The 14,981-nt window shown below is 40.1% G+C and overlaps 2 protein-coding genes across 5 annotated transcripts in view; both read left to right on the forward strand.

Annotated features, from left to right (window-relative positions):
- Nucleotides 1-7,082, forward strand: part of LOC133629709 (copine-3-like) — a 33,425-nt gene extending 26,343 nt beyond the window's left edge. For 2 of the 3 annotated variants that reach the window (XM_062020627.1, XM_062020629.1), the window contains 3 exons: nt 460-593; nt 6,089-6,322; nt 6,572-7,082. In XM_062020627.1, coding sequence (XP_061876611.1) covers nt 460-593; nt 6,089-6,322; nt 6,572-6,685 — 482 coding nt within the window. In that variant the 3' untranslated portion in view covers nt 6,686-7,082. The remainder of the gene's footprint in view (nt 1-459; nt 594-6,088; nt 6,323-6,571) is intronic. The other variant, XM_062020628.1, reaches the window with a different exon arrangement.
- Nucleotides 7,083-9,578: 2,496 nt separating this feature from the next.
- Nucleotides 9,579-14,981, forward strand: part of LOC133629708 (copine-3-like) — a 34,522-nt gene continuing 29,119 nt past the window's right edge. Inside the window, exons 1-3 of one of the 2 annotated variants that reach the window (XM_062020625.1) lie at nt 9,579-10,797; nt 13,257-13,302; nt 13,368-13,554. In XM_062020625.1, the coding sequence (XP_061876609.1) occupies nt 13,372-13,554 (183 nt within the window). In that variant the 5' untranslated portion in view covers nt 9,579-10,797; nt 13,257-13,302; nt 13,368-13,371. Of the gene's footprint in view, nt 10,798-13,135; nt 13,155-13,256; nt 13,303-13,367; nt 13,555-14,981 lie in introns of those variants that run through there. The other variant, XM_062020626.1, reaches the window with a different exon arrangement.

Genomic DNA, 14,981 nt, shown 5'->3' on the forward strand with positions numbered 1-14,981 from the left:
GAAAACAACGGGACCTTGACGCATGAGGGAAACAGATAAAAATGGCCAAGTGACAAGGGCTGAGAGAGATTGCTTGATTCTTGTGTCCTCCGGAGGACGTCTGTTTGTTTGCATGGACAAAACAATTAAACTTTGTACTTCTGATTATGAGTAAATAAACCTTTTGTACTAAATTAACTTTTGTTGCTGTTTAAGCTTCCGACAATCCACTACAAGACAAATTCTACATTTTCACAAACCAAGTTAAAGAAGGCATGAAAATGTAAACTTTTAAATTTAAGTATCTAACCAAAGTTGAACTGTAAATTGAGTCTTGTTGCACTTCTTCTAATTATACATGAATGAATGAATGAATGAATGAATTGTATTTTCACAATAAAAAAACAGCTGTAAATAGCCACCATTTTGAACAGGGCTGTCCCATGAGGTGTTTCACTGGGTGGCTGTGTCTACTTGCAGGCATCGAAGGTGTGGTGCGTGCCTATCAGCAGTGTCTGCCTCAACTCAAACTCTGGGGTCCAACCAACTTCTCCCCAATTATCAACCATGTGGCCTGCTTTGCCAGACAAGCTCTTTACCAGAATAAAGCCGCTGTAAGTAGTCGTTACAATTCAGTTCATAACCCATGTCAACTTAAAAACTCACATCCTTGGTAGCCTTGTGAGCTTTTCTCCCGTGAAGTTACATGAGTGCAGCATTTTGAGATTGTAGCATAGTCCCGTTGTTTGTGTGTATTTTGTGCTGTTTGTGTTTTTGATGTTGGACAATTCCTGTTTTTGCTTTTGGACATTCATGGACTTTTGTCCCTGTCAGACACCATAGAAAACAACAACATCTGAAAATACTTGATTTTCATTAGAACACTTGGTATGTGTCCAGGCACTAAGTTAGTCCGACTTCTCAAATAGTTTTGGCTCTGAATAGGCCTTCTACAGCCCATGGAAACACCTTAATCCTATTGTGTTTGGTTTTTGAAAAGTCCATGCACTAAATTAGTCCGACTTCTCAAATAGTTTTGGCTCTGAATAGGCCTTCTACAGCCCATGGAAACACCTTAATCCTATTGTGTTTGGTTTTTGAAAAGTCCATGCACTAAATTAGTCCGACTTCTCAAATAGTTTTGGCTCTGAATAGGCCTTCTACAGCCCATGGAAACACCTTAATCCTATTGTGTTTGGTTTTTGAAAAGTCCATGCACTAAATTAGTCCGACTTCTCAAATAGTTTTGGCTCTGAATAAACCTCCTACAGCCCATGGAAACACCTTAATTCAAACCTGTTTTTGTTTTTGAAAAGTCGTATTTACACAGCTGGATGATGCGATTGGAAAGCAGATCTCTGGAGGGGGTGTGTGCGGTCGAAGAAGACTCTTTGTATCGCACATGCACCAGTCTCACCACACGGGATATAAGTGCACCAATGGTAGAAAAAAAGAAACGGAGATTTATTTAAGAAGGGAGCTAAGGAAATGTAGAATTCCGGCTTAATTCAGACTCCCAAACGAAATACGACTGAGATGAAAGATAATGAAGCAGGTACATTAAAGGTGAATAATAAAGTACACAAACCTCCTCACGGTGCATTTGTGTACTCCAAACTGATGAACAATAACTCTGTGTTCCCACAACTGACAAGATAGTCCACAACAATAGCAACCTTCATCTGGAACAGTATCAGTTGGGTCACAAGATAGTCCACAACAGTAGCAACGTTCTTCTGGAACAGTATCAGTCAGGTCACAAGATAGTCCACAACAATAGCAAACCTTCATCTGGAACAGTATCAGTCAGGTCACAAGATAGTCCACAACAATAGCAACCTTCATCTGGAACAGTATCAGTTGGGTCACAAGATAGTCCAGGACAATAGCAACCTTCATCCGGAACAGTATCAGTCTGGACACAAGATAGTCCACAACAATAGCAAACCTTCATCTGGAACAGTATCAGTCGAGACACAAAATAGCCCACAACAATAGCAACCTTCATCTGGGACAGTATCAGTCGGGACACAAGATAGTCCACAACAATAGCAACCTTCATCTGGGACAGTATCAGTCGGGACACAAGATAGTCCACAACAATAGCAACCTTCATCTGGGACAGTATCAGTCGGGACACAAGATAGTCCAGAACAATAGCAACCTTCATCTGGAACAGTATCAGTCGGGTCACAAGATAGTCCACAACAGTAGCAACGTTCTTCTGGAACAGTATCAGTCAGGTCACAAGATAGTCCACAACAATAGCAACCTTCATCTGGAACAGTATCAGTCAGGTCACAAGATAGTCCACAAGATAGTCCACAACAATAGCAACCTTCATCTGGGACAGTATCAGTCGGGACACAAGATAGTCCACAACAATAGCAACCTTCATCTGGAACAGTATCAGTCGGGTCACAAGATAGTCCACAACAGTAGCAACGTTCTTCTGGAACAGTATCAGTCAGGTCACAAGATAGTCCACAACAATAGCAAACCTTCATCTGGAACAGTATCAGTCAGGTCACAAGATAGTCCACAACAATAGCAACCTTCATCTGGAACAGTATCAGTTGGGTCACAAGATAGTCCAGGACAATAGCAACCTTCATCCGGAACAGTATCAGTCTGGACACAAGATAGTCCACAACAATAGCAAACCTTCATCTGGAACAGTATCAGTCGGGACACAAAATATTCCAGAACAATAGCAACCTTCATCTGGGACAGTATCAGTCTAGACACAAGATAGTCCACAACAATAGCAACCTTCATCTGGGACAGTATCAGTCAAGACACAAAATAGTCCACAACAATTGTAACCTTCATCTGGGACAGTATCAGTCGAGACACAAAATAGTCCACAACAATAGCAACCTTCATCTGGAACAGTATCAGTCGGGACACAAGATAGTCCACAACAATAGCAAACCTTCATCTGGAACAGTATCAGTCAGGTCACAAGATAGTCCACAACAATAGCAACCTTCATCTGGAACAGTATCAGTCGGGACACAAAATATTCCAGAACAATAGCAACCTTCATCTGGGACAGTATCAGTCGGGACACAAGATAGTCCACAACAATAGCAACCTTCATCTGGAACAGTATCAGTCGGGACACAAAATATTCCAGAACAATAGCAACCTTCATCTGGAACAGTATCAGTCGAGACACAAAATAGTCCACAACAATAACAACCTTCATCTGGGACAGTATCAGTCAAGACACAAAATAGTCCACAACAATAGCAACCTTCATCTGGGACAGTATCAGTCGAGACACAAAATAGTCCACAACAATAGCAACCTTCATCTGGAACAGTATCAGTCGGGACACAAGATAGTCCACAACAATAGCAACCTTCATCTGGAACAGTATCAGTCGGGACACAAGATAGTCCACAACAATAGCAACCTTCATCTGGAACAGTATCAGTCAGGACACAAGATAGTCCACAACAATAGCAACCTTAATCTGGAACAGTATCAGTCGGGATACAAGATAGTCCAGAACAATAGCAACCTTCATCTGGAACAGTATCAGTCGGGATACAAGATAGTCCACAACAATAGCAACCTTCATCTGGAACAGTATCAGTCGGGATACAAGATAGTCTACAACAATAGCAACCTTCATCTGGAACAGTATCAGTCGGGACACAAAATAGTCCACAACAATAGCAACCTTCATCTGGAACATTATCAGTCGGGATACAAGATAGTCCAGAACAATAGCAACCTTCATCTGGAACAGTATCAGTCGGGATACAAGATAGTCCACAACAATAGCAACCTTCATCTTGAACAGTATCAGTCGGGATACAAGATAGTCCAGAACAATAGCAACCTTCATCTGGAACAGTATCAGTCGGGACACAAGATAGTCCACAACAATAGCAACCTTCATCTGGAACAGTATCAGTCGGGACACAAGATAGTCCAGGACAATAGCAACCTTCATCTGGTACAGTATCAGTCGGGATACAAGATAGTCCACAACAATAGCAACCTTCATCTGGAACAGTATCAGTCGGGACACAAGATAGTCCACAACAATAGCAACCTTCATCTGGAACAGTATCAGTCAGGACACAAGATAGTCCACAACAATAGCAACCTTCATCTGGAACAGTATCAGTCGGGATACAAGATAGTCCACAACAATAGCAACCTTCATCTGGAACAGTATCAGTCAGGACACAAAATAGTCCACAACAATAGCAACCTTCATCTGGAACATTATCAGTCGGGATACAAGATAGTCCAGAACAATAGCAACCTTCATCTGGAACAGTATCAGTCGGGATACAAGATAGTCCACAACAATAGCAACCTTCATCTGGAACAGTATCAGTCGGGATACAAGATAGTCCACAACAATAGCAACCTTCATCTGGAACAGTATCAGTCGGGATACAAGATAGTCCAGAACAATAGCAACCTTCATCTGGAACAGTATCAGTCGGGACACAAGATAGTCCAGGACAATAGCAACCTTCATCTGGAACAGTATCAGTCGGGATACAAGATAGTCCACAACAATAGCAACCTTCATCTGGAACAGTATCAGTCGGGATACAAGATAGTCCAGAACAATAGCAACCTTCATCTGGAACAGTATCAGTCGGTACACAAGATAGTCCAGAACAATAGCAACCTTCATCTGGAACAGTATAAGTCGGGACACAAGATAGTCCACAACAATAGCAACCTTCATCTGGAACAGTATCAGTCGGGATACAAGATAGTCCAGAACAATAGCAACCTTCATCTGGGACAGTATCAGTCGGGACACAAGATAGTCCAGGACAATAGCAACCTTCATCTGGAACAGTATCAGTCGGGATACAAGATAGTCCACAACAATAGCAACCTTCATCTGGAACAGTATCAGTCGGGATACAAGATAGTCCAGAACAATAGCAACCTTCATCTGGAACAGTATCAGTCGGTACACAAGATAGTCCAGAACAATAGCAACCTTCATCTGGAACAGTATAAGTCGGGACACAAGATAGTCCACAACAATAGCAACCTTCATCTGGAACAGTATCAGTCGGGATACAAGATAGTCCAGAACAATAGCAACCTTCATCTGGGACAGTATCAGTCGGGACACAAGATAGTCCAGGACAATAGCAACCTTCATCTGGAACAGTATCAGTCGGGATACAAGATAGTCCACAACAATAGCAACCTTCATCTGGAACAGTATCAGTCGGGATACAAGATAGTCCAGAACAATAGCAACCTTCATCTGGAACAGTATCAGTCGGTACACAAGATAGTCCAGAACAATAGCAACCTTCATCTGGAACAGTATAAGTCGGGACACAAGATAGTCCACAACAATAGCAACCTTCATCTGGAACAGTATCAGTCGGGATACAAGATAGTCCAGAACAATAGCAACCTTCATCTGGGACAGTATCAGTCGGGACACAAGATAGTCCACAACAATAGCAACCTTCATCTGGAACAGTATCAGTCGGTACACAAGATAGTCCACAACAATAGCAACCTTCATCTGGAACAGTATCAGTCGGGACACAAGATAGTCCACAACAATAGCAACCTTCATCTGGAACAGTATAAGTCGGGACACCAACAGTCTTTTCCTTGGGATTTAAAACTCCTTCCATCAATCCACAGAACCTCATGAATGAACTTTGACACATTCAAGTTTTGTTTCCAGGATCTCTTTCCAAAAATTCCTTGGAAAAAACTCTCTCCCGCTGGCCTTCTTTGCTTCGGACCTGCATCTGGTCCAAGGCCTTCTTGGTAGTCGTGTCCAAGATCATTCCTTGCTGCTGTCTGCTATTTAACATCACTTAGAACAAGTTGTAAGGATGCACAGGTACCTAGTGTCAACCAGAAAAGCAACACATTTGTTGGCACTAAAAGGAAATAGCGCCCCCCAGTGTACGGGAGGCACATGGCGTCACATTAGAGAGAGTGCATGGTTACTTGGACTTCACATTTAGGTGTGAGACTACAGAAAACGGAACTATTTGAGAGATGCGACTAATTTAGTGCATGTAAAAGGTAGTGAGTGTGTCATTGGCATCACTAATTGTTTCCTGTTTCTCATCCTCTCTGGCAGCAGTACTACGTGCTGCTCATCATCACAGACGGGGTGATCACGGACATGGACCTGACCCGCACTGCCATCGTTGACGCCTCTCACCTGCCCATGTCCATCATCATCGTGGGAGTGGGTGGTGCAGACTTCAGTGCTATGGAGTTCCTGGACAGTGATGACACGCCCCTGCTGTCAGCCAATGGTGAAGCAGCTGCACGAGACATCGTCCAGTTTGTGCCTTTCAGGAAGTTCCACGTAAGTCCTACCATTTTCTGGTTTGGTATTAATGAGTGTAATTGTGACACATGAAGGTAGGACCTACTGATCATCAGGTGGGCATTACGTGGAACCTCTAAAGTCCACTACCTCTTACGTTGTACTAATCCAAATTGACAATATTTATGATGGATAAGATTTAGTGTGTTAGCACTCTCCACATCCATGAAAGCACCTTGGTGAAAATCCTTCCATGTTGTTGCCAACTCTCCTGGTGAATGTTTGCAGGGCAACAGTGTGGCGCTGACCCACAGTGTCCTGGCAGAACTTCCCGACCAAGTGTCGCACTTCTTCAACTCCTACAAGTTGAAGCCTCCCAATGTCCCTCAAGTGTCATCCTGAGAAGGTGGAGGTGGGTGATACTAAACATTTTGGAATCCATCCACCAGCAAGTAGACACAGTACAAGGCCTGTGTTGCTGATACTGATACATGTACTTTACAATTGTTTAGCTAACTAAATTATGTTTATTGACCCAATACTGATCAGTATCGATCCGATACTGATACTACAATATTTGGATCGATTCCCCTCCCACTTCCCCCCACTGCTTTATTTTTCCCGTGTGTCTGTTTTAATACATGAAACTGCATCCTCAGTGCTGTTGACTTATATTCTTGTTAAACTAACATGAATAAAAGTTATTGTTCATCACACCTATATGACCTCACTGCTAAAAAACACTCACTGACAATCACACTATCTGCTCACTTGGAATAAAAACATTCTAGGTTTGTGTTGTGTCCTTATTCCCCCAATGACACGGCTAATGCATGCAATATTCTGCAGTCACAGATTACAACTCACTTTCTTTTTCAATGGGCACATCCCTCAAAAGTTTGTTATTTTGTCAACGTGCTAAAACTAACACATGTTGCTATGTTGAGGTCTTTAGTTACCGAGAAAAGTGCGGCCAGTGTAGCGTACACAGATGTTAAACATCTTTTGCACAATCAGCCTTTTCATATAAAGCCATCAAGGAATGGAACCACCTCACAAAAAACTTGAAAAGTCTAACAGATTGATTGATTGATTGATTGAGACTTTTATTAGTAGATTGCACAGTACAGTACATATTCCGTACAATTGACCACTAAATGGTAACACCCCAATAAGTTTTTCAACTTGTTTAAGTCGGGGTCCACGTTAATCAATTCATGGTACAAATATATACTATCATCATAATACAGTCATCACACAAGTTAATCATCAGAGTATATACACATTGAATTATTTACAATCCGGGGTGTGGGATGAGGAGGGTTTGGTTGATATCAGCACTTCAGTCATCAACAATTGCATCATCAGAGAAATGGACATTGTAACAGTGTAGGTGTGACTTGGTAGGATATGTACAGCGAGCAGAGAACATAGTGAGTTCAGAAAGCATAAGAACAAGTATATACATTTGATTATTTACATTTGATTATTTACAATCCGGGGAGGTGGGATGTGGAAGGGAGGGTGTTAGTTTAGGGTTGAAGTTGCCCGGAGGTGTTCTTTTAGTGTGGTTTTGAAGGAGGATAGAGATGCCCTTTCTTTTACACCTGTTGGGAGCGCATTCCACATTGATGTGGCATAGAAAGAGAATGAGTTAAGACCTTTGTTAGTTCGAAATCTGGGTTTAACGTGGTTAGTGGAGCTCCCCCTGGTGTTGTGGTTATGGCGGCCATTTATGTTAAGGAAGTAGTTTGACATGTACTTCGCTATCAGGGAGGTGTAGTGGATTTTATAGACTAGGCTCAGTGCAAGTTGTTCTACTCTTCATTCACAATTGAAGTTAAAGAAGTGGCTTTGGAGCAATCAAAGCTGCTCACACAGTCACTAAGGTGGACACTATGATTGACACATCAACTTCATGTGTATTATATTTATCCATGAGAGCATTTTTGTTGTAAACTGTGAGGTGTGTGTGTTAAAATCATGGTTGTTTTTACAAATGATGACAGATGTGAACAAGAGCATGTATTGTCTTTGGGTGATGATGTAAATTGATTGATTGAGACTTTTATTAGTAGATTGCACAGTACAGTACATATTCCGTACAATTGACCACTAAATGGTAACACCCCAATAAGTTTTTACACTTGTTTAAGTCGGGGTCCACGTTAATCAATTCATGGTAATGAGTAGGGGTGTGGGAAAAAATTGATTCAAATTTGAATCACGATTCTCACGTTGTGCGATTCAGAATCGATTCTCATTTAAAAAAAATATTTTTATTTTATTTTTTAATTTATTTATTTTTTTCCTTTTTTTTTAAAAAAATGAATCAATCCAACAAAACAATACACAGCAATACCATAACAATGCAATCCAATTCCAAAAGCAAAGCCGAGCCAGCAACACTCAGAAGTGCAATAAACAGAGCAATTGAGAGGAGACACAAACACCACACAGAACCAACCAAAAGTAGTGAAACAAAAATGAATATTATCAACAACAGTATCAATATTAGTTACAATTTCAACAGAGCAGTGATTAAAAATCTCTCATTGACATTATCATTAGACATTTATAAAAAAGAACAATAGTGTGACAGTGGCTTACACTTGCATCGCATCTCATAAGCTTGACAACACACTGTGTCCAATATTTGCACAAAGATAAAATAAGTCATATTTTTGGTTCATTTAATAGTTCAAACAAATGTACATTATTGCAATCAGTTGATAAAACATTGTCCTTTACAATTATAAAAGCTTTTTACAACAATCTACTACTCTGCTTGCATGTCAGCAGACTGGGGTAGATCCTGCTGAAATCTATGTATTCAATCAATAGACAATCCTTTTCAATCGGGAAAATATCCTTTTTGAATCGAGAATCGCGTTGAATCGAAAAAAATTGATTTAGTATCGAATCGTGACCCCAAGAATCGATATTGAATCGAATCGTGGGACACCCAAAGATTCGCAGCCCTAATAATGAGGTGTGGTTGTATTGTATATTAAAGTATGTGTCAATAAAGGGCATTTTATGACTTTGCTTGATTTGATTACATAGTATGATTTTATTGTCATCATTTTATCGCATGTATTTTGTATCCCTTTAATTTAGGTAGCCTGGGACTGCAGATGGAAATGAGCTATTTAGCTATAATGTGGTACAGAACATATCTGTTTTTGATCTTAATGTTTCTGTGCATTGTGCCTTCAAATAAACACTCAACTAAACTATGGGTGAGGGCGGAACTACGTCACTTCCGCCTACCAATCCCCTAGCAACCGGGAATTGGTTGAAAACAAAGCAGCTCACAGCGAACACAGCATTGACAGAAAAAGCATTTAACGAGCGTTGTGGCTTGGAAGTCGGCGTTAAACCCTTCATTTACCCATTTTTACTTATTCGCATATCGTGTTTAAAAACGAAAATGTATTATTTGCGTCAGACTCGTCTCAGTGAACTTTAAAGCTTCTCAGGCTTAGCTTAGCTTGCTAGTTAGCTTAGCCTGCGCGCTACTAAGAAAGAGACGCGGAAGTTATCAACAACAAGATCAAGTGTTAGTGTATAAAATATTGAGAGATTTGAGGGCTACATGTATTGTTTAAGTACAACTGTTCTTCGCCAGGTGTTCTTTGGCCGCCCTGGCTTACGTTTTCCCGGTGGTGTCCATCTTAACGCTGCCTTTGGTATCCTCTCGTTGTCCGGTTTTCGAAAATAGCTAGCTAGGCTATAGACTATATAGTATATACCGCATGTTATTTTTGTACAACAACAACTTCAGCTGTCGAACGTTATAAGGTAAAAATTCAACAAGTACAACATTAGCACGGACGTATAGCCAAGTTGTGGTTAAGAAGGTGGACTTTTGTTCCTTATATTTACCAGAAACGAAGTGATCCGAACACACGACCCGGGACTTTGGGGGACTCCAGTGAGAACCGTCCTCGTTTTCCAAGCGGCGAGCCATTTGTCTCGTCTCTCTGGGCTTTTATCACGCTTTGGCAGAACAAAATACAACCTTTGTGTTCCCTGTTTCCAGTTGTGGTTAGCACAACCAAAAACAACACAGTTTTTCGGCATTTTGGAGGCAGAATGACGGGTTTAACCAGCGTAGGTCGACAGGTTAAAGAGTAATGGCGACGGTTTGTTTTCAACGCCAGTCTCGTTGCTATGGCTCGAGGAACCCGTATGTAGCTCAGTTGCCCGGATGTCGGCCCTCACCCATTGCAAGGTCACGTGGTTCAACCCAGCACAATACTAAACGAATGCTGCGTATTATATTTTGTAATAACAAAAACGTACACACAATATGTTTTACGTCTGCGAGAACCCATTAAAAATGTGTTGTAAATTGTAAATATAACGTACAATTGAAAGGGACACGCGGTAGAAAAATGGATGTACAGAATGTATGTATTATTGAAAACGGGTGATCCTGTGTGTCGAAACGAGCGCACCCGACCCCGCCCACCGCGACCAAGGAGCTGCTGGTGCTGCTGCAGTGCGACGTGAGTACACTTTCACCAAATGTTGAAATAATATTACTATATTGAAGTTATATTACTATATTGAAGTTATATTACTATATTGTGTGCGGATGCAGTCTTATTGGCAGCATTGTAACGGTGTCGCTAAAGTGGTTGTTCATATAGCGATGTATTTATATAGTCACACTACAACTGTTATATAAGCTCTTATTAGTATGTTTAGTCACACTATAACTGTTATATAAGCTCTTATTAGTCATTAGATGTGTTTAGTCACACTATAACTGTTGTATAAGCTCTTATTAGTCAAGTTGTAACGGTGCCGCACAACTATCTAGTTTAGTTATGTTACTTTACACATGTATCGGCTCTGGAGTGTAGAACATGAAACAAGCTTGTAGTTTGACTTTAGAACATGAAACAAGCTTGTAGTTTAACTTTAGAACATGAAACAAGCTTGTAGTTTAACTTTAGAACATGAAACAAGCTTGTAGTTTAGAACATGAAAAAAGCTTGTAGGTTGACTTTAAATGAGTCGACTTGCTTTAAGACGAGAGCAAAACTTGTATTTGTCACTGTTGTGGACTTGAATTGTTATTTACCACTGCTGCTTTTAATGTAGGTAAGATGAGTACTTGAACATTGTCAAACAGGGAGGTTTATTCACGCCAACATAAACTGCTGTAAGGAAGCACTTTAATAGCGGAAGGGCGTTTCCTATTGCGTGGGTTTTACATGACGTCACGTCCGGCTAAAGTCCCGCCCATTAAATATAGTGGTGGTCAAGCTAGCTCTGTTCTCAGTTGGTACGAGGCTCTATGAAGCTTTTCTCGAGGAAAAAGAATGGCCTAGGATTGTGTTTTTTTCCGCTCTAGAAATCGCGAAAAGGATAAAAATTAGAGATGTCCGATAATGCCTTTTTTTACCGATATTCCAAAATTGTCCAACTCTTAATTACCGATACTGATATCAAGCGATACCGATATATACAGTGGTGGAATGAACACATTATTATGCCTTATTTTGTTGTGATGCCCCGCTGGATGCATTAAACAAAGTTTTCCAAAATAAATCAACTCAAGTTATGGAAAAAAATGCCAACATGGCACTGCCATATTTATTTATTTATTTATGAAGTCACAAAGTGCTTTTTTTTTTTTTTTTTAACATACCTCAAAACAATAACAGTGCAATACTTTTTCATAACATGATCACTACTGCCTAGTTTATCTTGTTAGATTCTTATTTTACTGTTATATTTTTATTCTCATTGTTGCTTTTTATTTTTATTCTTTTTGTAATATCTTTCTGTTCTGTTTCCATTTATACCCCCATTATTTACTTTTTACTTTTTAAATTCGATCTTAATTCTGTACACTGCTGCTGGAATTTTAATTTTCCTGAGGGAACTCTCCTGAAGGAATCAATAAAGTACTATCTATCTATCCAAACAGCAGCTTGGAATTTGGGACACGCTCTCCCTGAGAGAGACTATGAGAGGTTGAGGTGGGCGGGGGAGGTTTATATTGTAGTGTCCCGGAAGAGTTAGTACTGCAAGGGATTCTGGGTATTTGTTCTGTTGTGTTTATGTTGTGTTATGGTGCGTATGTTCTCCCGAAATGTGTTTGTCATTCTTGTTTGGTGTGGGTTCACAGTGTGGCGCATATTTGTAACAGTGTTAAACTTGTTTATACGGCCATCCTCAGTGTGACCTGTATGGCTGTTGAGCAAGTATGCCTTGCAATAATTTGTGATGAGAACAGCCGGTAGATATTATGTGACTCGAAAGGCATGCACGCAAAGGCAGTGCCTTTAAGGTTTATTGGCACTGTGTACCTCTCCCTACATCCGTGTACACAGCGGCGTTTTAAAACGTCATACATTTTACTTTTAGAAATCGATATCGATAATTATGAAACCGATACCGATAATTTACGATATTACATTTTAAAGCATTTATCAGCTGATAATATCGGCAGCCCGATATTATCAGACATCCTTAATAAAAATGTCTTCAGAGTTCTTTGTGAAAGGGAGGAAGATTTGATTTAACAACGAGAAAAGACATCATCTGCAAACACACTTATCCTTTTCCTCATTAGCGTCACCATCACAGCAGCGCTCGTTATGTCATTTAAAAATGTTACTTATGCTCAGTGGCCTAGTGGTTAGAGTGTCCGCCCTGAGACTGGTAGGTCGTGAGTTCAAACCCCGGCTGAGTCATACCAAAGACTATAAAAATGGGAGCCATTACCTCCCTGCTTGGCACTCAACAGTTGGAATTGGGGGTTAAATCACCAAAATGATTCCCAAGCTGCTGCTCACTGCTCCCCTCACCTCCCAGGGAGTGGAACAAGGGGATGGGTCAAACACAGAGGGTAATTTCACCACACCTAGTGTGTGTGTGTGACTATCAGTGGTACTTTAACTTTAATAAGTGCAACTTATTAAACTTAATGTTTCATTTGTGGACCCCTCAGATGTGAAGACATGATGTGCCTCCAATCTTTTCTTCTTTAAATCCTGGTAAGTGCACTCCAAACATATTTATTATCTTCTTTCAGTGTGTTACAAAGCTGTGTTTATGTCAGTTGTATGTACACCAATCCTTCTGCCGGGATGGCGGGAGCCTGTGTCCCAGGTCCTGGGATGACCAGCTGTGTGACCAAGGTGGCCATCAGTGTCTCCTGTGAACATCTGATGGACATGGACGTCTTTTCCAAGTCTGACCCGCAGTGTGTACTTTACATGAGTAATGCTGGAAGCAGCTGGGTGGAGGTCAGTATGCATCTAAACCATCCCTGCAGTTTTTATACATCCAAAATTGTCTTTCGCAATTTCCAAAAATCATTGAAAAATCTTTTCACGACAGATAGAAAAAATTCATGAATAAAAGTAGAATGCTTGTGGACAACCAACAGAGAATACGGGCAACTTTCTGGCTTTAAGAAACAGTGACTACGTTTCCATGCACTAAATTAGTCTAATTTTGCAAATAATTCCACTCAAAATAAGCATTTTACAACCCATGGAAACACCTTAATGTTTGGCTTGTGAAAAGTCCGATGAACATAACCGAGGTTATGCCATTGGAAAGCAGTTCTCTGGAGAGGGTGTGTGCTGCTGGAAGAGAACATTGGTATTGCATCAATAAAACATGGACAACAACTCCAACATGGCGTCGCAGCAACTCGGAGCACCAATTTTTGAAATGACAATGAGAGTGTATATTTGCTAAAAACATAAAAGAACATTTTAAAGTTCATCATGGGGAGAAAAAGTGCCCACCCACACCCGCTCCAGCAGACAATTGAGGGACAGCAGAGTTCATACTCCAACAGGCTCCTTCAGCTTGGTTCCCACAGTGTTGGATTCAAGGAGTCCTTCATTCCACACTCCATCCAGCTGTATAAAACACTGGCCATACGGCAGTAGATAATATCTGTCTATTACCTGACACCTGACATGTTAGCTACCTCTCTTTCTTTATTATGTACGTTTTCTGCTGGATCTACTCTCTACTTTATGCTGCAGCTGTTACATATACTGTAATATTGTACATGCTCATTGTTATATATTGCATATATGATATAAACATATAATATAATATTATATATCAGTATATATGATATACTGTACATATATTATGTAAATATTATATATATGTTATATTTTATATTGCTACTGCGGTACATTTTTAGTCTATTTGATACCTGCATTATCCTTTCCATCCTTACACTTTCCATCCTTTGTTACTGAGCTACTGTGTGGAACAATTTCCCTTTATTGATCATTAAACTTTGTCTAAGTCTAAAAAAGAAACTGAGATGTATTTAGAAAGTTAGCTAAGGAAATGGAGAACGCCAGCTTCTTTAGACTCTAGAACAGGGGTCACCAACCTTTTTGAAAGCAAGAGCTACTTCTTGGGTACTGATTAATGCGAAGGGCTACCAGTTTGATACACACTTAAATAAATTGCCAGATATAGCCAATTTGCTCAATTTACCTTTAACTCTGTTATTATTAATAATTAATGATATTTACACTTAATTGAATGGTTTAAAAGAAGAGAAAACCCCCCAAAAATTACAATTACATTTTGAAACATAGTTTATCTTCAATTTCGACTCTTTAAAATTCTAAATTCAACCGAAAAATTTAAAAAAATAATTTATGGAACATCATTGGTAATTTTTCCTGATTAA

This window comes from Entelurus aequoreus, linkage group LG15 (assembly GCF_033978785.1).
Source record: "Entelurus aequoreus isolate RoL-2023_Sb linkage group LG15, RoL_Eaeq_v1.1, whole genome shotgun sequence".
Taxonomy (NCBI): Eukaryota; Metazoa; Chordata; class Actinopteri; order Syngnathiformes; family Syngnathidae; genus Entelurus; species Entelurus aequoreus.